Source organism: Lipotes vexillifer, unplaced genomic scaffold (assembly GCF_000442215.2).
Source record: "Lipotes vexillifer unplaced genomic scaffold, Lipotes_vexillifer_v1.1 scaffold155, whole genome shotgun sequence".
In the NCBI taxonomy this organism is placed as follows: domain Eukaryota; kingdom Metazoa; phylum Chordata; class Mammalia; order Artiodactyla; family Lipotidae; genus Lipotes; species Lipotes vexillifer.
In genome coordinates, this window is record NW_006779813.1 from 2,366,804 (window position 1) to 2,393,172 (window position 26,369).

The following is a 26,369-nucleotide window of genomic DNA, read 5'->3' on the forward strand; positions in this document are numbered from 1 at the left end:
TTTAGTATTTTTAATGTAAATAAAATAGGTATTCTGAAAGTTCATTATTCTTTAGCTAATAGAGAGTACCCATCTGTGTCTTTCGTAAATAGAAACTCTTGTGGTCATATTGAAATTAGATTAAAACCAATCTTTCACCCAAAGTTCTACCCAGCATAAACCATTTTGGGGTATTTGAATGGTTTTCATTCCTGGTAGCTCAATTCTAGTAAATTCCAGAACACTTTACCAGTCCTGTCACTCGGTCTCTATATCTCAATGATCAAATATTTAGTCTGTGGTTTTGCTTCTGAACACAGTCATTCTACTTTGTTTTCCCCGTGCATTGACCAGTGAGAAATACCTTTCACAGTGTGACGAGAACATCAAATATCTCCCCACCTAAAGTGCTTCCACCACTTGTAAGCAAAGATTCTGAAATCACTCATTCTTTAAATTAAGATAAGATTCTTAATGAAATGTAAGTGTTTATTCAGAGGATCAGGACAGAATTGGAACATGGGATTTAGGCTGGGCGGAAGTTAAGGCAGGTAGTGTGCCAAGGGTGTAAAATTTAAGGGCTGTGAGAATGAACGCCCCCTTACATTCTGCACCCCAGGCAACTCTTGCCTTCCCTTCATCCTGGCCCTATGCTACATAAGATATGGCTGCTAAGAGAGGGGGAGGTTAAGTGGAACGACTAAAAAGAGGGAATGAGGACTAGAGGTTCAAAGGGGCTATGTGTTTACAGGAGGGAGGGTCTAAAAAGAAGATAAGGGGAAAGAAATTGGTAGTAGGGGCATCAAAGTCTAGTACACCTATTAACAATTTTCCCTTCGGTCCATAGTTAGATTAGAGACAATACTTTGAGATTCTTTTTTAAAATATTCTCTTCCATTATGGTTTATCACAGGATATTGAATATAGTTCCCTGTGCTATACAGTAGGACCTTGTTGTTTATTCACCCTATATATAACAGTGAACCAAAAAGAAAGAATATTGCCATTTCATGAATATAATTGCATTTTCTCTGTCACTTAAAGTATGTTTCATTGTCGGGCTTCCCTGGTGGCGCGGTGGTTGACAGTCCGCCTGCCGATGTAGGGGACGCGGGTTCGTGCCCCGGTCCGGGAGGATCCCACGTGCCGCGGAGTGGCTGGGCCAGTGAGCCATGGCCGCTGAGTCTGCGCGTCCGAAGCCTGTGCTCCGCAACGGGAGAGGCCACAACAGTGAGGGGCCCACGTACCGCAAAAGTATGTTTCATTGTCACTCCCTCACATTCAAATTAGTTTTCTTGTTAATATTCCCCACGTTATCTAGCATTTTCCTTTTCTCAACATTCATACTATTTTAATTATTTGCTTGATCTTGTCTTTCTTGTTAAATGGAAGCTAAATGAAGTTAAATGTATGCAGAGAGCATATTCACTGCTGAAATACCAGCAGTGCCTGGTACCTAACAGGCACTCAATAAATAATTGTTTAATGGGCTTTTTGTCTTCTTGGAACCACTGGTCCACTTAGAAAGAATTTACAGTATTGTGACCATGTGTCCCTATTTTCTTGCCCTTCCAAAGCAGGGCAAAAAAGAAGCAGAGGTGAGTTTGGACCTTGCAAATAACTGGAAGTCAGAAAAATATTCTTGAACATACTAAATGGTATTTACAAAAACAAAAAATTTCTTAACTTCGATTTTCTTATTGAGTTTTGATAGTTCTTTATATATTCTGGATACAAGTACTTTATCAGATATGTGTTTTGAAAGTATTTTTTCCCAATCTGTGGCATGTCTTTCTATTCTTGTGATGGTGTCTTTTGAAGAGCAGAAGTTCTTTGTTTTATGAAGTCTAATTTAGCTTTTCTTTTCTTTTATGGATTGTGTTTTTAGCGTGATATCTATTAAATTTTTTTGCAACCCAAGGCCACAAAGAGTTTCTCCATGTTTTCTTCTAGAAGTTTTAGTTTTAACATGTTTTGTATATGGTATGAGTTACAAGTCAAGATTCTGTTTTATGTTTTGTTTTGTTTTGTTTTGCATATGGATGTCAGTGTTCCAGCACCATTTTCTGAAAAACTATTCATTCTCTCTAATTGCCTTTGCACCTTTGTCAAAAACCAAACTTTTAGTATATGTTGTATCATTGTATATGTTGTATATGTTATATACAACATATACAAAATATATCCAGAAATATATATATTTCTGGACTCTTTATTCTATTCCATTGTTCTATGTATCTAACATTTTTGCCAATACTAAACATTCTTGATTATTATGTTTTATAAATTTTGAAATCAGGCAATGTGAGTCCTCAAACTTTGTTCTTATTTTTCAAAATTATTTGGCTATTCTGGTTCTTTTGTCTTTCCTTGTAATTTTAGAATCATCTTGATAATTTCTCCGAAAGGTCCTGCTGGAATTTTGATTGGGATTACAATGAATCTCTATTAAACTTGCTTTTAACTTTAAGTTCTTCAGCTGTGTTAAATATGTGTCAGCAAATACAATTCTAATAAGAATACAGACAAGCTTCTGGCAATGAAGACTATGATGGATTTTAAATATGTGTTGATCAGACAAAGATATTAAACTACCTACCAATGATCCTAAAAATCCTAGGAATGTGGGAAATGTTCACTGGCTGGGGCTACTGATGACTCGTAAGGTGAAAAAGTTAAACGTTTCTCAAGCATAAAGGAAACATCATCAGTTTTACCCAAAGAACTTTTCTATGTTGTCAAGATCTCCATGAAATAATTAGTCTGGTCAAAGATCCACTTACCTTTTATCTCCATATTCATATGTATTCTGTCATTTGATATTAAAATCTCCTAACTATCCCGCACCTAAAAGAAAGGTTTCTGGAATGCCAGAAAAGCCTCATCTAAATCAGGGGTACTAGCACAGATTAAACATCAGCATAATTATCTGGAAGCTTTCAGCCTTGTTTTTAAAATGCCCATTTTCTCCATATTATTAGATACAGCACAACATATAAAAAGTATTTCACCTGGATGAAGATCTGTACCTGGTTGGCTAGTCAGTCCTGTGAGAGATTCCTGCAACTGGTAGGTTGAGGTCGAGGAGGACGTGCCATCAGCTGTGTTATTTGATGTCATATATGCTCCATATGTTGATGCAGAGTAATACTGTGCATACTGGTTTTGGCCAAAGGCTGCGTAGGATGGATAATCCTGAAATAATAATTGACATATGTGTGTGTTTGAAAGACAGATTACCCTCTAGTATACTCCAAAGAAAAGCAATGGCAATGGCAATGGAAAGATTAGTATCTGGCTCCACTGGTTCTGGAGTCCACAGCTTTGAGGTGATCCTAATAAGCAGAGACCATTCTGTGGGCATCTCCTACACGCATATAGTAATGAAATACCTTGCGGGTTTTGCAAACCAGGTCCAGTACACAAATTTTAATCTGTTTAAAGGTTGTATATGCATCACTTTCCCCCCAGAATTACATTTCCAAGGATGTACATCCTCAGGTCTAATGCACTTGAAGAGGAGAGAAGGAGGTGTTCGTATTCACAGCATTCATTCTCATCTTCTAATATCACCAGCAAGGAGGAGGTGTGCCCCTCCCCCCGCTTCCATACAGACCTTGGGCTGCATTATTGTGATTTTTGTTCCCTTTTTAGGCTACCCTTGATAATTCTGTTTTCTTGGCAGGAGGTAAACAGTAGAGAAAAGAAAATGAATAAAAGATATTCTTACCCAGTTTCTCACAGGCTACATGCCACCTGAGGCCTTGACCTAAAGTCTTTCGTGAGGCTTTCATATATTTAGTTTGCATCATTTGTTAGAGAAAAAAGAAAGCCATTGGGTCAATCCCTTTCACCTGCTTTTTATTTAAAAAAAATTTTAATAATTTTAAAATGATGTAAATAATCCTTCAAAATCCTTTTACATATTAAGATAAGGAATAAGTATTTGTTGCAATAATTGGTGTTTAATATATCTGACATGTTTTAGCCCAAACTGTTATCAGTGATGACAAATCCTTGGTCAGGATGAAGATTCCCTAATGCACGTTTCTAAGGGAAACAAAGATCCATGGTTGATGTGGTTTCCAAAAGAGGAAATTCTCTGCGTTCGTAAATATATGTATAAGCAAATATATGTATCATCAGAAAGGGTTAAGCAGTATGGCAGAAAATGAAAATTCTATTTGTCTGTTAATTTCAGGATCTGATGTTCCCTACTATTACCTGAGAGTCAAAAACAAACAAACAAACAAACAAAAAAACCAGAAAACTCTTGGCAGTATTTGGACAAAATTCCTAGTAACGTATTTTTCTCAGAGTAAAACATGGATCACAAATATTAACACAGTGCTTACTTTGTGTCAGGCACTCCTCTAAGATCTTTAGTAGATTTACTCATTGAAATCTCACAACCTCCTATTCAGTATTATTACTATCTCTATTTTACACTGAAGTAAAGGGATAAAGGCACAGAATGTTTAAAGTGATTTGCCCAAAGTCAGACAGCAAGTTTCAGGGCTCAAACTGGAAGCCAGAGAGACTGACTCCAGCATCTATCTGTGTGGGAAGCTCTCCACTGGGCTGCCAGTGCCCTGAGAGGAAGATGAACTTACTCACTGGAAAGGTCCAGTCTACCAGCTTCCAGTGATTATAGTGTCTTTTTGCACTCAAGTATATCTCAAAGATTCCCCCTACTCTTCATCTCCACTCTTATCACCTTGTCCAAGCTACCTTCACTGCCTGCTGTAGCCAATGTACCAGTTTTCTAACTGCTCTCCTCATTTCCATTTTTGGCTTTTTCCAAAGTCTCTGAAGCTAGAGTAATATTTTTCAAAAATAAATTACATGATGCTATTCTCCTGCTAAAAAATTCTTTAATAGCTTCCCTTTGGGCTTGGAATAGAATTGAAGTTCCTTATTATAAGCCACAGGGCCCTACATGAGCAGGCTGCAGCCTACCTCCATAAATGGATGTTTCCCCACCTGTCCCTCAGGTGCAAACTAAACTCCAGCCTTCCTTGAGTTCACTGACACCCCATGATTTTCACCCCTCAGGGATGTGATACATGCTGATTTCTATGCCTGAACACCCTTGCCCTCATTCTTCACCTAACTTTTGGAAGACTTGGCCTAAATGTCATTTCCATGGAGAAGGCTTTCACAAAATCCCCCTTACTCAAAATTAGTCTTCTCATAATATTTTTAATAGGACCCTGTTCTCTCCCTTCATGCTTTCCAATTCTATATTTACTCAGGTATTTACTGGTTTATTGTCTGCTTTTCTTAGTAGACAGAAAGCTCCCTAAAGCAAGAAACAGGTTCCACTCACCCTGCTCCTACCTTCAGCTCCCCAGGATACAGACCAGTTCCTAATATCTAATAGGCACTCAGTGAGTATTTGCTAAAAGAATCAATTAGTCTTCAGACCATGGTCCAAAAGACAGATTACATATTATATTGGGGCCACTGAATTAAATATACTGCTAGTATTGGATGTATTTTGTGATATAAAACTGTTTGTCAATAAATTTTCTTCTCCTTATTAATCATTTTTTTAATTATCCCAACAAAGAACAAAACAGTCTTCCCCTTATGCTACCACTCTGCCTAGTGTATATTTCTATTATTATATTCCAAATATTCTACTCCCTGTCCATATTATTTTCATATCTGTGTCTTCAGGAGGATTGTATCCTTCCAGAGAGCAGGGAACACTGACTTCGAATCTCCAATGCACAGTCAAAAAACCTAATGGCTAACAAGTGCTCAATACATGTTTGGTGTATTAATAAATGAGCGAGTGAAATTAAGCTACCTGGATTATCAAAAATTCTCAATTTTTTATAATAAAATATGCATACTGACTATGATGTTTACTGTTTTAAGAAAACATTTTTCAAACTAATGCCCAACTATACAGTTTAATCCTGTCAAAAATATCATTATTCCACTGCTTAATCATCAAATTTTCCTCTTTGCCTCGTTACCTTAATAAAAATTGAAAGAAGGCAATTAATATAATTCCTTCAGTAAATCCGAAGAGCAAACACTTACGCAGTAACATATTTTAGAATGTACAGAAGTCCAGCGATTATGTTAGTGTATTGCTTACCCATGAAATCAGCTACCCTTCTACCTCAGCTACTCTGAACATGACTGAGAAGCAGGAAATAGGGACAAAACTGTCTGAATATATCACAGATTCATGTTGTTCCATGCTAACTCACTCATTCGGGCACATCCACGCTTGTTCCACACATAATTCTAACACGATCCTAAAAACAATCGCAGGTTTCAAAACACACAAAAATATTAAGCAAACATCACTATGAGGACTAAGGAATTCTAGGAGCAGGTGTAGTGGGTGAAAAAAGCAAAAAATTACAGCTGTCAGGGCAGTAGGAATTTAACAGTTATCAAAAAAAAAAAAATCATAGAACTAAAAAATAAAAGCCAATAGTAGTTTGAGAGGCATTTTGTTTAGGAACAAATGATTTGGTTTTGGACCAAGAGTGTTTTATAGCCTACATCATAATCTGATTATTGATTATAGTTCAACGTATGAATTTTCATAATAACTATTTTATCACGAAAAAATAAAATTATGTTTAGTATAGCTTAAGATAATAGGAAAATATGCAATAGATTCTGTAATATCCTGTCAAATGACTAAAACAATCATGGCTTAAATGTTTAAAGGGCAAAACTTTAGCAATCAGGAAAACTGAAACATCCAGACTTACACAAATCCAAAGAATTCCAGACAGCTAATTTTTACTACCCTGAAATGCCATCTTAATTTTAAATACATAAACCTTACTAACCTGATACTATTCTTCCAAAGTCTGAAATATATATAAAAGCATAAACACAAAAAGCTACTATACCTGTTGTGAACCACTGAAATTCGTTGAATTGGAAACTGAATTATTTGCATAAATAGTAGATGATGGTGCAAAGCTAGAACCTAGAGGTAAAGAACAAATTGCATTTTAAAAATATTTCTTGAAAAATATTAAAATTATTTCACTTTGCAGAATTCAATGAAATATATATTAAATTTTGTTGTTGAGGCAGTGAGATTTAAAATTGAGAGATTTCTAAGGAAAATGTCCTTAGTTGTGTCTTGTGACAACAGGTAAAGTCTTTTCTTTAGAAGTCTATAGAGGTAAACAGGAGCTTGTGGGAACAGTCTTACCAAGGACTTGGCTAACCTTCAAGGGTCAATGTCTACACGTACAGAAGTACTCAAAGAATAAGATATTATCCATACTGAGGCTACTTCCAGGAAACTACTGGAACTTTCCAGTGGTCATATCAACTGCATATACATACAAAAACTACTCAAGTTCAAACATTTGGCTGGGGCTAGCTTAGGAAATAAACACATGGAATCCATTTAGAGTTCATGCTTCCAGCTCCCCATCTTTCTGTTCCTCTATGTCCTTTCTTTAGAACAAAAAAAGCTGTGAGCTAGGGCTCAGACCCAAGGCAGAACTGCTTATACTGCAATCATCTAAGGTTTGATGACCTTCTAAAATTTTACGACAAGGTCTGAAAGTTATTTAATTATTTTTAAAATTAGAGCAAAAACAAGTGAACTATCAATTTACAGATTAAAAAAAAATGTTCTCATGGAATGTACTTGTTAAGGAATAAAATAAAAGACTATTGAGGCAGCTGATTACTTGTTTTATCAATGTGTCTTGAATAGCAATAGTATTAGGTAATCGACACAAACTGACATGGCCTGGAATATCCGATATGAAAGTATTCTGGGGAATAAATGGATATGTCTCTATGGCATTTCCCACAGTGGCTTATTGTGGTTGAGGCATGTATGCATATATGTATCTACCAACGTTATAAGGAAAAAAGAGACCTGTCATTTCAGCCAAAAAGGTCTAAGTAATTATTTCATTTTAGTCAGTCAACTAAAATGGCAATATTAGTTGGTTCAAATAATGTTAATATAGCCCCCAAGCTATGACTAAACATATAGAAAAAATGACAGATAGGAAATAACCTTTTAATGTTTTTAGTATGTCACTAAAATATTTTCTGCAACTACTACACAATGTTAAAAAGTAATTTTTAATTGGAGACAAAAAGAAAAATTAAATAATGATTGTACATGGAGAAAAAATTTTAAGGTGGAGGTACAAATTATCTAAATATTCCTATTCAAGAAATATAGTATTAACAGGGGAGAGGTATTTTAGAAATGAACAAAAAAGTCTTCAATTATTCAACAATAAATGGGACTTAGAGAAGTGTTAATTCAATTTTAAATTTAATCAAAAAAGCATTCCTTACGTATGTAAGGAATCCTGACAAGAAAATACTGGGTTTTGTGATGAATCTTTGAAATCACTTAAATAGATGCCAAACATGTGACTGGTGTGGCGACTGGCCTGGAGGTTGCTTTGCTTGGACTTAGTTTCCTGCCAATTTTATGCAACTTAAACTTAAATATGGGTCATGTTTCTTGATGTATACTGAACTCTTTTCATCATGTTTCTTCCTAGTTATTTGTCTTTTCTGATGACGTCGTGTGAGCAGTGGTAAGATTTAAAACTGTCCTCATGACTTTATATTCCTAGTCTGAAGCCAAGGAGTCTCATTCAAAGAATTCTTTCTCACATAACATGTTTCCGGTGTGGTACTTACCTGGCATCTGGTAAGAATAAGGTGTCTGGCCTGGCTGCGGGGTAGAAAACCCTGGGCTGTAACTGAGGCACCCACTCTGTAACGGCGACTGAGTTTGTGAGAGTCCGCCCTCTGTCTTGATGCCTGGTAACATCACGCCCAGATCTGTTTGGAAAACGCATGTGCAACCCATTTCATTAGTAAAGTGATCTTACTTCTGAGTTGTGACATATCAATATATTAGACTATACAACTACTAGCCAGCAGGATTACGTGCTTATAACCAAAGAAGAAGAGAGAAGATGTGAAATACCGTAAGTGGGCAGGCTATAGGGCTGTCCTGTCTGTGAGTACGCTGTGTAGACGGCTGGCTGCTGCATCCCCGAATACTGAGTCTGGCCTGCATAGGCAGACATTGTTTGAGCTGCTGGTGTAGAAAGAATGTGTGGATAGGGCCTAAATATCAGAAAAATAGCATTACTGTGGCAACAAAGACTGCATATTAATTCAGACAGCTTAGATTCAGTGAAACCTGATAATAGCCCGGAAGTAATCCTCTTCTTTATCCATAATATCATTTTAACAATATGGAAAAGGACAAGAGTCTGAATGTCAGGAGCCCAGGCTCTGCTACAAACCAGTCTAGTTACCTTGGACAAATAATTTAAACTCGCTAAGTCTACACCTCACCTGTGAAAAGAAAACTTCGGTTTAGATATCACACCTAAAGTCTCTTCCAGGTCTATATTGCTTACATTCGAAATAGTATTCCAACTGATATGTAGATGAGGAAAGTAAAGCCCAGGCCAGTTAATTAGTTCACTCATGAGCATATTTCCTGTTACCATGCATGACCCAATGCTATGTAATGACTACAAAAGTCATTAAAGGCCCTGTCAAAAATTCTCTACAGAGAACCAGAAATCTTAAAAAATAAATAAAATTAAAAAAAATTAAAAAGTAGGCAGCTTCCCGAAAAGAAATGGAATGCCATTCCCTTCATCATGCCACATCTTATGGAATGTTCCCAAAATGGATATCCAATCTCTAGCCTATACTTAAGGATAAACACTCTAGCTGCTGTGGAAAATAACTTTTAAATGTACATGATCAGGAATCCAAAATCTTGACACATCTGGCTGATGGCAACCAAATTCAGATACACCTAATGTAGTTAAACTTGAAATTTCTACCACTGTGCTCAGAAAGTTGACTCTATTAGTCATAAAAGCAATAGTGCATATTTTTCAAAAATGTGTATTAGAACTTGAAATCCAATAAAAATATTGTAATGATGGAACAAATTATGAAGTTTGATGTTTGAATAAAATGTAATCTTTTTAGATTTTCTTTAAACTAGTCAGCATTTTTGAATTTTCATTAAAAAATCTGTGTATTCCGGTTTGAGCTTGATGCTTTCCTCAAAGTATATAAATATCCAGAATTAAAGCAATTGTCTAGATATAAGTGAGGGTATTCCTAGACTTGTGAAGGGTATTTACCTAATGTCTAATCTATCCAATGAATCTATCCAAGTATATATCAATTCAACTGCCTATCTATAACATTTATATACCTAAATATATCCTGATTTAAAGTTGTTATATTGTATAAACATTATTAATCAAGATAATGCTGGAAAATCATTCTAACAAATCTGAAAGACTACTGACCACTTACTTGGAAGGATACAGCTGTGGGGAATATTGATGCGCTGATCTGGGGCTATAGCCACTACTTGTTATTACTGTAAGACACAAAAACCAGTGCAAAAAAAGGTTGCTTTATAAATATATTTCACTGGAGTGTGTAGAACTTATTTCAAGAAATGACTATGTTAGAGATATGTTTCAAAAAATTCATTCATTTTCTAAACAGAAAATTCATTCATTTTCTAGACAGAAACAGATACCTAAACATTTTCTTCTAATTAAACTGTTTCACGTATGTGCTAGGAGCATGACACGAACTTTTTTCACAAATCATTCCCCTTCATCATTCCTCCATTTTCTTAAATCCGTAGCATGCTCTTACGTATTAATATGCTATGAATAGATATCCTTGACTATAGGTAATTAAGCTTTCATGATATAAAGGTAAATTTTTTAATTGGCAGACTTTATGTTTTAAATTCCAAATATATTGTTCTTCCTGTGTATTATTCTATTAGAAATATAATAAAAATTAAGAAAAATATGATGCTTCAACCTTCATTTTCAAGTTGTAAAATGATATCGTTTTCTCTTTCCTTTCATTTTGCCAATCCAATGAGTAGTTAAAAATGCAGGGTCCAAATAATTCTAATAATAATTGGAATATACACAGAAAGCATGGGTGATAATGCAACATTAAAAAAAAAACACCTAACTGCAAGAAGCAGCAGCAATCATTTTATAAATATATTTTGAACTATCAGAGATTGTACTTTTTTGAGAAGAACTTAAAGGTGAAAATCAGGTCCTATTAACATTTCAGCCAAACATGCAGTCCCAAACTGGAATGTATCCAAAAGTTTGGAAGTTTCTCTTTCCTTTAACCATCTGCCTTGACTAAGACAGATGTACTGCAAATATATGGACCCTAAAGTGTTAAGGCAGTCCCTTCAGAGCCAATCCATACTGGGCAAGCACACAGAGTGTCTTTATTAGGCCATCTGCTGTTCATTCACTTTTCAAAAAGATTAAAGTAGTATACAATGCAGTGCTGGAATTAGTTTAGTCTAATCAATCATAGTTATACTTCAAAGTACTATGTCTTTTCTAAGTTGTTCATAATAATTCTGGAGCTAAACTTTTAGAATTGTAAAAGTGACAAATAGGCTTAGGTTGCTAACTATTTTATGAAACATGATATATTTCTATATCCAAATGCTATTAAGTACCCTTGTGATCTATTGCTTCATAAACACATAGAATTTAATGTATTTAAAATGCTATTTAGACTGTAAGCTCTGAGTACGGAGAGTATATTATAGCTTTCATAGCAATAATGCAGAGAGTATATTTTCAAGAATATTATGAATCAATTTTGACAATCACTGAATATGATTAGAGGTGTTATGTTCTAAATATTTTCAGCAACCAAATTTAAGTGAATTTGCTATGTATATTTGAAAACACATGAACCACTGAACCATTAATTTTCTACTTATTTATTAAAAACATAAAGAATGTTTAAAACTTTCAAATCAATTCAATGAGAACAGGCCTTTTCTCTCACACTATGGGCTACATAATAGCAACAGTGTACTGCACAGGAAATTCAGTCTGATTCATTGATTCACAATAATTATACTCTATTTAGCAGAAATATACTTAAGTAAGGCTCAATTCCACATTTTTTGTTTCATTTATAAAACTTCATTGTGGTACACTCAAGACTCAGACTATACTAATCAGTTATTCTCAAGACTGTGAAACACAAGGCTTTTCTAAAGAAACATCAAATAATAAAAAGAAACATGCAGCTTTTATTGAATTAGCCAAAGAACAAAATTATTTCAGAAAAAAAGCCTCACATATATGAACACAAATCTGAATATATAGGATGCTTCTTCCCTCTAATGAATGAATCTAGATACCATTAGAATAATGTACCCACAACAGTATAAAGGCTCAACTTTTAAAATTTCATATTAATGTCTATATGTTCATTTTCTAGGTAGAAAACAAAACCTTTGACTCAGAAAACTATGTTTACATAAAACTTAGAAAGTTTATGCTTCTTAACGAAGCTGTATATATTTTATTCTAACTAATAAATCTGCAGATAATTGAAAACAACAACAAAATTGGATTAAAGTGAGCTGAGATTATGCTGATCAAAGTAAAGACTGTTCCTACACAGAGCAGCCTAATCTTTCCAGTATGATTTCTGGAATCCCATGTACAAATTTAGGAGTCCTTCCTTTTATTCCCCCTTGTCATTTAATTAATCAAGAGATGTATGCAAAGCACTCAACTCATTATACTCCATCATTTCTGCATACAAAAGTTAGCAAAAGTGCTTGTCTTCAAAATGTCCTGAAAATTAATTAAAACACATTTTTAATGAATATTATCAGATTCTCATAGGGTGGTGTCAAGCAATTTTAAGGTTTTACCCGTATTACTGTAACACCTTAGATTAATGACTCTCAATGGGATGAGAGGTGGGAGATGAAGTTGGGGCATGGGTGGAAATTTTGCCTGCCAGGGAACATTTAAAATGCTAGAAGACATCTTTGGTTGTCACAACTGAGGAAAGCTACTGTTAACTTGGAATAGATGCCAGGGATGCTGCTTAAACACCTTACAGTGCAGAGGACAGCTCTCCCACAATAAAAAATTAGCCAAGTTTTTAATAGTGGTGCTGTTGAGAATCCCTGACCTAAAGCACTCTAATTGAACTTGGTCCATGGCGTTGGAAATGTTCTATATCTGAGTCGTCCATTATGGTAGCCACTAAAAAACCCCACATACAACTATTAAACACTTAAAATGTAATTAATGTGACTAGATAAAAAATTTTTGCTTTACCAAATAGTATTTTATTTAGACTTAAATAGCCACATATGGCCAGTGGCTTCTTTTCTGGACAGCACAGCCCTAGATAATTCTTAAAAGAAAACTGGGAAACTATTTGTAAATATAATATGAGTAAATTCCAGACAGCTTGACAGTTCACACCTGTTTCTTTTTCCATCTTTATATTTTCCAGTGGGGTATTAAAGAAAAGACTGTTGGACTGACCAGGACATCATTCTAGAATCATTAATACCAGTGACCACCTGTGAGGCCTTGACTGTATGGCCTTAACCACCGTTAACTTCTCTGTGCCTCCATATTCTTGCCTATAAAACGGATCATCACAGATCTCTGAAATTCCTTCTGGAGCTAACATCCCATAATTTTTTCATTCAGCTTTCATTGACTTGTAGTGTACTATTTAAGTATATCAGCAATCACTTAATTTCATTCCTATCCTTAAAAACTGTGTTCATATATGCATTTACTTTGCAGAAAGTTTACAACAGTTATGGTAAGTAATATAAATGCTAGGGTAAGTTGGTGCCTATTTATCTGCTAAGAGGCAAGAGAATTGCTAGAAAGGATGTGAATTAGGACACATGCTTCTCTATACAAAGTGTATAAATTATTATATCTTTCTGTTTGGAGTACTAATATTTAAGTGAATACATGGCAGCTGCTTCCAATCAGTGTGAACCAATGAAACGGGATCATCTGTATCTATAAAAATCAAATATATGCTATAATGACATTATAGTCAAGGATTTACCTCAGCTCTTTTTACATGAGAAGCATACCCACACAAAATCCTTGTATATGAGAACATGAATAAGTATAAAATATATTAGAGTAGAATAACAGAACCAAGATTTAATTATCACAAATACTTTTCTAGGTTTAATGTTCATCTTTCTGCTATACAAATTCCTCCTCAGGTTAAAAAAAAAACGTCCTTTCACCAGATAATCAACCGAACGAAACATAGTAACGAAAAAAAATCTTTAAGTCAACTTATTGCCTGTCCTTTCGCCCACCTGGGAGTTATCAGGTATTTATATTTAAAGAGGATTGATGTTTAAAGACACGCTATTGTTCTCTTTGAAGCATTTGAGCGAAAGTCGTGCTCTCAGAGGCTGGGTTCTAATGCGACCAGCATGTGCTCTCCTGCAGCCCATTAACCTTTAATACCTGTCACTCAGCTGCTTACACAGGAAGGTTTTTTTTTTAAAACCCAGAGAGGAAACAAGGTTATTTAGAAAGAATCAAATGGATAGTTTTACATCTCGAATGTTGGAGAGAAGGCAGTTTTTATGTCATTTAAATGGGTAAGTTGAAGGAACAAAGTTAACAATTACAACCTAATAATTAAATTAAGCACTGTATAAAATAATTATGAAAGAAGTTCTGCTTATTTCTAATAGGAAAGTCGGGGGATTGCTTTGCTGTCAACTGCAGGTTCAGCAAAACTATTCTAAACATCATTTCTAAAAAAAGCATAATTTTATGACAATGAGTTTTCCAAAAAGTGAATTTATTGCTGAATTTATAAAAATCCAATTCTCGCTTATTCACCAGGAGGATGAGGTGGACCCCAATGCGTACAGAACAACACACGAGCTTAAGGCTTTACCTGACCCAGTAAAAGTGTCAAGCGCTCCATCTCCAGTCGTGGTTGTGGTTTCACTGCTGTTCAAAGGCTCTGTTTTGACTGCAAGGAGAGACACTACGTAGAAGAATAAGTACATGTGAGTTTTATTTCTAACTTTATATCAAAGATGCTGACTGTACGACTAGTGGCTTTTCTAGCTACCAAGGCATGCAAGAGAAAACTTGGGAAGTCGATGAGGAGAGTTTTGTTAATTTAGCTTCTAAATGGACATGCATTTATAGAGGATTTAATCTAAAAATCTTCTGCCTAAGCTGGTTTTCTCGAATCTGGCTTATAAAGGCAGTCAACCTTACACAGTGAAACAGCAGTACGTGTATTTGCATTTTTAAATCACCTAAGCACACTCTGGTATTACAGTCAAAAGGCAGAAGAAAGGAATCGTCAGTCGGTCTTTAGCACATTTAATCCAAATCGTAACAAAGAGATTTACTGCTTATATTTTATTCTTCTCAAGATGACATTAAAAAAAAGATTGCTTAAGAATACAATGAGGCATATGCAAATACAGAAACCAGGGGTGTATTCATATGGTGGTTGAAAAATGAAGCACTCAGTAAATCTCTGCTCTACAAAAGCCAAAAGAGCCATAAGGTGTTGGGCTTTTTATTCTAATGGTATAACAATTTTTAATACATTATAGACATAAGCATAGAATAAGAGATGGTTTCTACAACAGTAATTGTATCTTTTGAAAACCCTTTCATATATTATTTCTCCTTTAAGGTGGTATATTTTGGCAAAATCCTCACTTGGCAATGATGTAGCCACTGAGGTATACATCACTGTCATTATTAGATGCAACGAGTTTGGCAGGGGCAGTGAAAAAGCCTCTACCCATTTTGTCACACCATATTTTCCCTTTGTGGCCAGAGCTCCATGTATCACAGCAGCAAGGGAATAAACTAAATTATTTTCTGCTTAACACCTCTTATGTTTCCTGGTCATAAATGGAATGACACAGTTCAAAACCTCAGAAGCAAGCAGAAAACTATAAAGAAGAAAGCTGAAGACTAGCCAACCATGGACAAATATGGCCAAAAGAATAGTGGGCTCAGAGCGTACCCACCAAGCAAGCAAGTCAGCGACGTTACTCTGTTAGAAAAGCAATTAATAATGGAAAAACATGCAGTAATGATTATGTTCCCTTTCCACATGAAGAGAATTGGCTGGACCCTCCCTCAGTGAGCTCTGGGGTTAATTTAGCATCCGGGATTTAACTATGTCATGAAGATTTGCTGGAAGATTCAGAGTCGAACTGTAAAGGTTGGAAAGAATCCAAACTCTAAACCACACTGCCTCACAGGCAGCACTAACTAACCAAGAATCCCTTTCATCTGTATAGAGATGATCCAGAGTAGGGTTTAGAAAGGTGTAAAAGCTACTCTCTATGATGCAATGTCCCCATCTGACTTCTGACATATGACAAAAAGGAATCGTCCAAAGCCTCCAGCAAAACTAAGATAAGAGACTTCCAAATTCTAATCATGGCTAAATTCCTATTTAAACATGTCTAAATCTATAACAATATTTTTTAAATAGATGTATTAATACTAATGGTTATATATATTTCACTTGTGAAATGGGGACAGGGGAAGAAGCATATCTAAAAAACTAACCAAGCTAGACAGGAGGTTTAGTTCTGTTACTTTGGATCCCAACTTTGAGGTTTGATTTCAAAAACTTAGTATTGGTGTTGATTATAATCTCCTCAGTTTGAAAGTTTCAGGTGGTCAAAAGGAGAAGGAAGAAAAGCCAGAGAGAGAGTTTGTGGTTGCATTCATTATCCTGGAATCATCCCTCATTAAAATTTTAAAGGTCTGCTTTTAGTCAAAGACAAAGGAGGCTCATTTAGCTGAGAAGAGGCATCACTAGAAAGTATATAAAGAGAAGCATACACATCAAGATGTGTTCAGTGGACTAAAACACATGGATTTAAAAGTAATAGTTAAATGGATGCTAACATTTTGGGGAAAACATTACACATTAATCCAAACTTATTTTTCATATGTGGGTAAGAGTTGAATAATAGGGAAAAGGGGGAAAATTAATCATGCTGCTACAGAAAATAATTTATGTTCACAGGAGGGCAGCATCAGCAAACATCTCTTGAGTAAGATGCAAAGTTATTTTGACTTGATTTTTATAGAGAAAGAAAGTAATATTAAGTAATAATAAGTTTTTTTCAGGAACAGAAAACTTAGAGAAGTGAAATGGGCATTCTTTATATGATTAGCTGATTTATTAAAAAGATGTTAAAATACAAAGAAATGTCAATATTTCGAAAGCAGGTAATGACTATAAAGTAAACATTATGACAATTATAAAGTTTGAAAAATGGAAGGCGTTTTCACTACAGGTCTGAATATATTTGAAATGTATTCCATTTTCTTTTGTCTTGCTTTTGTTTCCACACATTTAATGTGTGCAAGACACTATTGGAAAGATGTTCATCAATGAAACAAATCTAGTTTTATGCGTCTATTTTCTAAAACTTATAAAAATACTCATTCCAAAAGTTTATGAGTGTACATTCACTGTCATGTTCAAATGTATTTTTTTTTTTTTACTGTATTCTATTTTTCTTAAGTTAACACAGAAGTTAAACAGGGCTTTTAATTTATTTTAAGGACTGTGTCCAATATCATTACAGTTCATGCTATCAAATAGAAAGAATAACCTTCTATAGAAGAAAAGCATCATCTTTATGAGCAAAATTCAAACTTACAAAGTAAACATTTTGATTTCAAAAGCCGCAATCATTTTTTAATTCTTAGGTTAGAGAGTTTTGTGGTTTTATTCTTCTACATGCTAGAAATAAGTGATTCAAAGTTCATTTCCCAAAAGGTGGGATGGAAAATCTACGTACGTATAGCACTTTGTACAGAATCATTACTTCAAGAAATAATTATATTGCCAGGCCCCCTCCACTCTAGTTATCCACTTGCAACTTAGAGGTTTTTCATAAAGCCAAATAGTAAAAAAAAGGTCAAAGTCATTTTACTATATTGACATGATTGGGTTTTATTTTTAACCTTCAAAAATAATTGATCTCTGTGGACTAAATCAAGATTGCATGAGATTATTGTCAGCTATGGCTACTAAATCACTGATTTTCTCTCTTTACATCCCAACCTTTTTGCATACCCTCATACAAGTATTTTCAAAGCAAATTTAATCTTGTCCCCTCAGATTATCTTTAGAACTCAAGTACAACATTAATATATATTAATTATTTTTAGAGGAAGTCTGTGTTATTATCATAACTTAATGCTCATGTTCATTTTTTGCCACATTAGGCTTAATTAACCCTTGAAAGAGAGGTAACCCAAGTACTTTACATTTTACATTTCATCTTCAGAGATCTGTGTTTAAACTGGTGTCCACTTAAAAGACTATATATGTAATTCCAAATATACTCCTTCCTGAACCACAAAATCTCACATAGCCACCTCTGACAACTTAGGTTCTACAAAGAATTTCAGGAGTTAGATCAGGAAGGATACAATTTACAACACTGCAGGGGAGGAAAGAGGTATTGCCTACTAGTTTTAGGATTTATGTTTTTCTAAATCAATTTTTTCACTCAAAAACCTATGAGCACCAAGTGTCTTTCATTTCTAAATATCCATGAAGTATTTAGTTTTGTAAAATAATTTGATGTTGCTTCCAATTTATGGCTTTCATTCCAGAAAGAAAATCTAAAAAGAGCAGAGCCACAGTAGTAGCTGGTTCCACTGCACAGACACATAATACTCAGAAACAAATTCATCCCATGTGAATCAATCATCTATATATTAAAAACTCTGGGAAATTCTTTTCTATGCTCTACAGATTTCAAATATAGAAAACACCATAAACCCAATCAGAATGTCTGATCTTGGTTCCCCCAAATCTTCTCTTTGAAGTATTTTCTTAATCTCCATGTAGAATCAAATACTCCCTCCCTCTGCTGGGCACCCACCTTGAACACATTATTCACTCATTATTTTCTTTGCTGTTTCCCTCTGCTAGACTTCTGGTCCCTTGATGGCTAGTATCATGTTCTACAGGTCATTGGGTTCCCATTTCCTAGCACAGAACCTGGCATATAATAGGAACCTGATACATTTTAAGTTAGAAGGTGAAAATTCACATTTAGACCCTATCCTAAGCACTTCCAATAAATCTAATACATGAATCTATATTTGGGTTGGCAAACTACACCTCAAGTGCCAAGTCTACCCCGCGGCCTGTTTTTGTATAGCCCGTGAGCTAAGAATGACTCTTACTTTTTTTTTTTTTTTTTTTTTTTTTTGGCGGTACACGGGCCTCTCACTGTTGTGGCCTCTCCCGTTGCGGAGCACAGGCTCCGGACCCACAGGCACAGCGGCCATGGCTCACAGGCCCAGTCGCTCCGCAGCACGTGGGATCTTCCTTGGACCGGGGCACGAACCCGTGTCCCCTGCATCGGCAGGCGGACTCTCAACCACGGCGCCACCAGGGAAGCCCACTCTTACATTTTTAAATAGTTGAAAAGTATCAAAGAAGAATAAAATTTTGTGACCTAAAAATTTTACGAAATTCGAATTTCAGTGTTCATAGATCAAGTTTTATTTGAATATGGTCAAGCTCATTTGTTTAAATATAGTCTGTGGCTCCATTTGTGCAATGAAAGCACAGCTGAATAGTTACAACAGAGACCATATGGCCTGCAAAGCTGAAAATATTTACTAGCTGACCTTTTACAAAAAAAGTTTGTTGACCACTGATCTGTATGCTAAGATATGATTATATTTATTATATTTTTATTGACAGTTCTTCATTTTAACAATTTCACAAGTGACAGAAATTTGAAAGGAAAATCTAGGTTCTAATATAAATCTGCAGATGTAATTGCAGAATTAGGATTAAGGTGATGAACCCCTTTAAAAATTACTTTAAGGAGTAATGTAATATATTTAAACAGCACCAAGGTAGTAGGGTAGGATATTAAGGTGATGCTATTGACTCATTCGTATCAGTTAAAACTATCAAAATTATCTTTTTGAAAATCTAAGTTAATGGAAAGATCTTGAAAAGCCACTAAATTAGCTTTTGCTTTTGTCTTTTGTTTTATTATAATAATTTTATAAAGTGATCAAATTCCATCAATGAAACCCAGAATTATAAATAAAACAGTTTACTCTCAATGGAAAACATTGTGCATCAAATGCTTAGCTTATGTTATAAACACATGGCATAAAGAGTCATTAAAATTCATTAAATATTTCATATCATTATGCCACCGAGACTATATCCTTAATAATCAAAGTGTACTTAACATTTTATTACTAAAAGTTTGCCTCTGTGGCCAGTTTACATGTTCTAAATGCAGAAAGATTTATTATCTGACCAAACATTGGAGAGTTTTTTAACACACTGACTGCATGTTTCCATTTTCCTCAAAATACTGTTGCCTAATTATTATTGAATTATTAATTAAGGAAAAGGAATTATATTGGTTTATATTGCCTCAAATTTACATACATTATATGATTTAAAACAAAACTTTGCCAGTAAAGTATTATAATCCTTCTTTTGGAGAAAAGAATTAAAGCTCAGAGAGGTTAAGTAACTTTTCCAAGATGACACAGCTAGTAAATGTAGTGCCAGGTTTCAGATCCATGGTCTTCCTGACACAGAAGTCCTTTTTTTTCCCCACATGGTCACACAACTCTTAAACATTTATACTAAGAACTAGGAAAACTTGATGTTTTACACTTAAAAAAATTTTTCTGTTGGATATTAGATGTAAATTAATAAATATTGATTGTATATATTCACTATTGTAAAGTTGCCTATGTTACATTAATATGTCAGAATAGAACAACAGCCAGTGAGCTAAGAATGTTTTTTACATCTTAAATGTTTAAAAAAAAAATCAAAATTAGAATATTTTGTGACATGTGATAATTATATGAAATTTAAATTTCAGGGTCCATAAATCAAGTTTTATTGGAACCTGACCACTCTCATTCATTTATGTATTGCCTATGGCTGCATCTGAGCTACAGTGACAGAGCTGCATAGATGAGACAGAGAGAGACAGCATAGCCTACAAAGCCTAAAACATTTCCTGTCTGGTTCTTTGCAAGAAAAGACCCTTGAGTTAGAATTAAGAGGAACTAAATTCTGGCAACATATTTTTTAAGTATGAAAAGTATATTTTAAGTGTGGAGTTAAAAAGAAGAAACTAAAACGATAAAAATTTAAATAACGGGCATAATAGAGTACTTTTCATTCACTGGTCATATATTCTAATTTAATCTACATACAGCAAGGTCCAGGCAAACTGTGCCTATTCTAACTGCTTGCTTGTAATGCACATTTCTAACAGGTCGTGAGCTCTTCTTTTTAATACTAGAATTGGGTGGTTCTACAGAAGTTTTATGTGGTTTTGTTTTAATTTTTAAATTTTGATAGCATATTAACTTTTGGTTTGGGAAAAAGTTTATTTATATTATATATATATAAATACAGGAATGTAGTTAATATATATAGTTCAAAACATTTTAAGAGATTTAATATTAATTTATAATTTTAAATGTATAGCTTTCATCATTGGTAATTTTTTAAATGATGGATTTTTAAATGTTAATATTACTTTAGGTATTTTAATTGGAATATTTATTAAAGTCTGTAAAATAGGAAATATCATTTTGCCATGTTATGAATTTAATTTAATTTATGAAAGCCTATAGGCTATGGAGATTGAGTTTGTACATAGGCGCAATCTGCTTCAACTGCTCATTGACATGACAGTTGTGTTGAATTATCACTTAATAAACTGATAGAAAAATAGTAGATGCACTCGTTTGTGCAAAATTATGAAAAAACTAAGAAAAGAATACTACTGACCTAAGATTAGAATACTAGTTGATAAGAAAAACATAGCCAACTGTTATCAATAAACAACTAAAAGGTGTGTTCATGTCTCCTTTTTTTTTTTTAATAACAAGTACTGAACACAGAAAAGAGAGTGCAAACAGAAATAGCAACAGAAAGCAAACCAGAGGGCAAATCCACACACCCAAACACATGCAGTGTACCATCATCTCTCATACTTGTTGCAGAGGAGGGGGTATTGCAACTCAGCAACCAGTCTGCAGTGTTTAAAACAGTCATGTTGTCCCCTGAGAACAGGAACAGCATAAGGGTTCATTGTCTGAATGCCTGCTCAGTGTACGAGAATAGTCTTCAGTGCTTGTACTGGTTTCTGACCCTTTTGCCAAAATTATAACTGCATGGTATGACTTTTACATTTTAGTTTATCAGGTATGTTTTAGTTCAGTTAAATATACATACATGGTGATTAGTGACCTTCAAAGTCTGATTTCAGAGCGCATGTTTCCTTTTTTTTTTAAATCTTATTATTTACACCCAAGTTAAGGTTTAAATATAAATGTTCTTACTCCACAAGTTATCACTAAACAATCTTATAAATTTGCAATCCTACAATTAATTAGCCAAAATTATAGATGCATGTTTAGAGACAAACACTATAAACAAGGAAAATGTTAATTTACAAAGGGTTTTATGTAAAACATTATTAAATACAGGCAAGTTGCAATCCACACAACTTTACAAAGAAAATTTTAGATTTCAGTTACTCTAAAATAAGTGGAAAGAGGTGTATCAATTTAATAAATATTTACTGAAAATTTAAAAGAAAATATGATGTGGCAAATGCTGATATCTAATAATATGAATAGTTTACAAATTACAGCAATTTTCAAGTAATTTTTCACTTGATGAAAACAACTAAATCTACAAAACTTCAAAATAATTGTGAGTAATTTAAAATGCAGCTTATATGTGTGTATATATGTACATATATATCTATAGGCTTTCTACGTATACATATTCTGATGCAAAAATCAGATCGTATTTTCTGACAGGTTGAATGCATTTTATAAAAACAATAGGGTGAAATATTTGAAATAGTTATTATTGTTGCCATATGTTATGGCATAATTATGAGTTAATCATATGAAAAGGTATCTAGAAAAATATTCAGTTCCTATTTTAAATACATGTTAGGTATTTCTCTCTTTGATAAGAAAATGCAGCAGATATGGACATTTTTCTATTCCCAAAACCATTTTTAAGAAAAACCATTTTTAAGAAAAATTTTGGAGAAGCCTTTCTCTTAAAATTCAAAATAAAACCAAAAACTAATAGAATTTCTTTTCCGTTTTCTATTTTTGTTATTGTCGAGTAAGATCAGAGAGTAAATCCTTTGGCCACATTTTTTACATTTTGAAAAATATGTACACGGGCAAATACAAAAAGGAAGCCTTGCTAAAGGCCTTCAAAATGTTGCTCGGGGCTGTCTATCCTTTCTGAATGTTTCCAGCTATAGAGGAGGAGCAAAAATTTCAAGAAAATCAACAGAACAATAAATAATCCATTAACTATATATTACTTGAGTATAATGCTAAGATGTTATTGATTATGAGATATAATATTAATTTACTAGCAGATCCCTAACATGTAAAGCCACAACAAAGTTTGAAATGTGATTCTGGGTGTCTTCAGGGTTGTACACTTACCTCCTGTCCCATTTGTGGTGACCGATGTGCTGCTGAGATTAGCCTTCTCCAGTTTGGAGCTACCAGGAGTATCGCCACCTCCAACAAGAGGATGAGGACTTGCTAGGTCCTGCATTTCCATAGACCTGTTGGAGCAGGAAGCAACAGAGAAAAAGTTGAAATTTCAGCAATGCTTTCTTAATAAACTCTGTATATCACTCTACTGAACATGCAGGTGATCTCACAATAACAGGAATTGAAACCCATGGCTAAGACTTTCTGGTTAATCAGGTGAACGTGACGGTCCATTAAAAATTAATAAATAAGTAAAGCTTCCATGATAGTTAAGCTTCCTTATTTGTTTGTTATAATAACCATACAAAAACTCAGATCTACAGGAAGGAATGAAGAGTGACAGAAAGGTAAATTTGTAGGTAAATACAAAAGATTATCTTATTTTTCTCTTAATTCACGAAAGACAGTGAACTGTATAATTTATGATATAGGATAAAAGTAAACAACAACAGCACAAAGAATAGTTGCCAGGGGTGGGATTGGGGTGGAGATGAATAGGCAGAGCACAGAGAATTTTTAGGACAGTGAAAATACTCTGTATGATATTGTAATGAAAGATGTATGTCATTATACATCATGCAAACTCACAGAATGTACAGCACCAAGAGTTAACACTAAGGTAAACTATGTACTTTCAGTGTAGGTTCATCCTTGGTAACAAATGCAGCATTCCGGTGAGTGATGCTGATAATAGGGGAGGTTATGCATGTGCAGGGCAGGGGGTAGATGGAAAATCTCTGTACCTACTGTTCAACTTTGCTGTAAGTGTTAAACTACCCTAAAAAATAAAATCTTAGGAAAAATCAAATCAAAATTGGTCATATGCAAATAAAGCAGTGGTTAGTGAGAAATTTATATCTTTAAATGGTTACATAAGAAAAGAAGGGTTTAGAATCTGTGATCTAAGTTTCTACCTTAAGAAACCAGTGACAGAAAGGCAACTGAACCCAAAGTAAGTAAAAGACAGGAAACAATAAAAAGCAGAAATCACTGAAATAGAAAATCTATGAACAACAGAGACAATTTACAAATCCAGAAGATGATCATTAGGGATACTGAAGATATTAAAAAGGATAATAAGAGAATATAATGAACAATATTATGCCAAATAATTCAATAATTTAGATAAGATCAGACTTTCTTGAAAGACACAAACTGTAAAAACTTATAACAACTTTTAAAAACTGTCCTATACCAATTAAAGAAATTGAGTTCATAATTAAACATTAAAAAAAAAACTCCATGGCCGTATGGTCACATTAGTGAATGCTAGCAAACATTTAAGGAAAAATAACAGCCATCTTTTATAAATTCTTTTAGAAAAAAATAGGAGGTAACACTTTTCACTCCACTGTAAGAGACCAGAATTACCCTGATCCAAAGTCTGCCAAAGGCAATTCCAAGAAAAATAAATTATGGATTTATATTTCTCATGAACATAGATGAAACAATATTTCAAAAACTATTATCAAATAAAATCCAGCATTGAAAAGGGTAATATATGATGACCAGGTGTGTTTTATTCCAAGAATTCAAGTTGAGTTAACACTTAAAATTCAATAAATGTAATTCAATATATTAACAGAATATACTTTCAATGGGTGTAAAATGCATTTGACAATATTCATTATCCATTCATGATACAACTCTCAGAAAACTAGAAAAAGAAGCATTTGCCTCCCATATGATAAAGACCATTCTTGAAAAATCTACATCTTATTTCATGATGAAATATTGAATGATTTCTCATTAAAGAAAGATCAGAACTAAGGCAAGAGTATCTCTTTTTCCCACTTCAATACAACATTTTATTGGCACTCTTAGTCAGTGGGAGAAAACAAAAATGAATAAGTAAAAGGGGTAAAGCTTAGAAAGAAAAATTGTTAATTCAATAAAATAGATAACTAATAAGGACCTGCTGTATTAAAAAAAAACCTGTTAATTCACAGGTAACATAATTGTTTATGTAAAAAATTCTGAGAAATCCATTAAGAAAAACCCTACGAGAACTAATTGGTGAATTTACCAAAGTTACAGGTACAAGGGCCTTGCCAATAATAAATAAAAACATGAACCAAAAATATCTGAAACATCAGTCAATGACTTTCTAGTTCAAACACTGAACTACCAAAACAGTGGCTGTTCAGGAGGTTGGAAGTTGGGTTATTCACAGTCCCGCTCCAGCTCAACTCAACTCCAAAAGGAATCTGAATGCTCAGACCCTTGTTTTCACAGCCAGCCAGAACAAACGACTTAGACATTTTGGGAAACAAAACAAAACAAATACCATGCTTCAGTCTCTACTGAGTTTCTGTACATAATCTTCAGAAAACTATAAATACATGATTTTCAGAATACTATAAATTATTTTGTACATAATGTTCAGAATGACATCTTGAGTCATAACAAGAAGCAGGGATATACGACCCATAGTAGAGAGAAAACACAGTAAATAGAAGCAGACCTGTAGATGACTCAGGATTTGGAATTAGCAGACAAGGATTTAAAAAACTATTGTGTATATGTGAAATAATTTATAGGAAAAGATACGTACACAAGGTATAAACATATAAATGTGCCACGTATATAGATATATACATATATGGCATATATACATATGTGCCATATATATTTTATATGTATGTATAATTATGAATATAACGTGTATATATTACATCTAAATATCGCATATAGAAAAAAATGAAAACTGCAAAAAAGAGCCAAATGAAAGTTCTAGAATGAATATTATATTAAATAAAAAAATAGTCTTTGGATGGACTTCAAGGAGCTGCAAAAAAAAAACAAAAAAAAAAATCAGTAAATCTGAAACTGGGCCAGTAGAAGTTATCCAAACTGAAGCAGACAGACAAAATATTGGGGAAAATATTGAATAAAGTAAAAGTAACCTGTGGAATATTATTAGAAAGCAAGAAAGGGAAA

General features: G+C 34.0%; 1 protein-coding gene across 5 annotated transcripts in view; it reads right to left on the minus strand.

Annotated features, from left to right (window-relative positions):
- The window catches only part of EYA4 (EYA transcriptional coactivator and phosphatase 4), a 262,482-nt gene that overhangs the window by 47,108 nt on the left and 189,005 nt on the right, over positions 1–26,369 (minus strand). For 2 of the 5 annotated variants that reach the window (XM_007452995.1, XM_007452993.1), the window contains exons 1-6: positions 14,767–14,836; positions 10,309–10,375; positions 8,942–9,108; positions 8,650–8,772; positions 6,867–6,946; positions 2,991–3,174 (exon numbers count right to left, since the gene is read on the minus strand). In XM_007452995.1, the coding sequence (XP_007453057.1) occupies positions 2,991–3,174; positions 6,867–6,946; positions 8,650–8,772; positions 8,942–9,044 (490 nt within the window). In that variant the 5' untranslated portion in view covers positions 9,045–9,108; positions 10,309–10,375; positions 14,767–14,836. Of the gene's footprint in view, positions 1–2,990; positions 3,175–6,866; positions 6,947–8,649; positions 8,794–8,941; positions 9,109–10,308; positions 10,376–14,766; positions 14,843–23,375; positions 23,501–26,369 lie in introns of those variants that run through there. The other 3 variants (XM_007452991.1, XM_007452992.1, XM_007452994.1) reach the window with 3 other exon arrangements.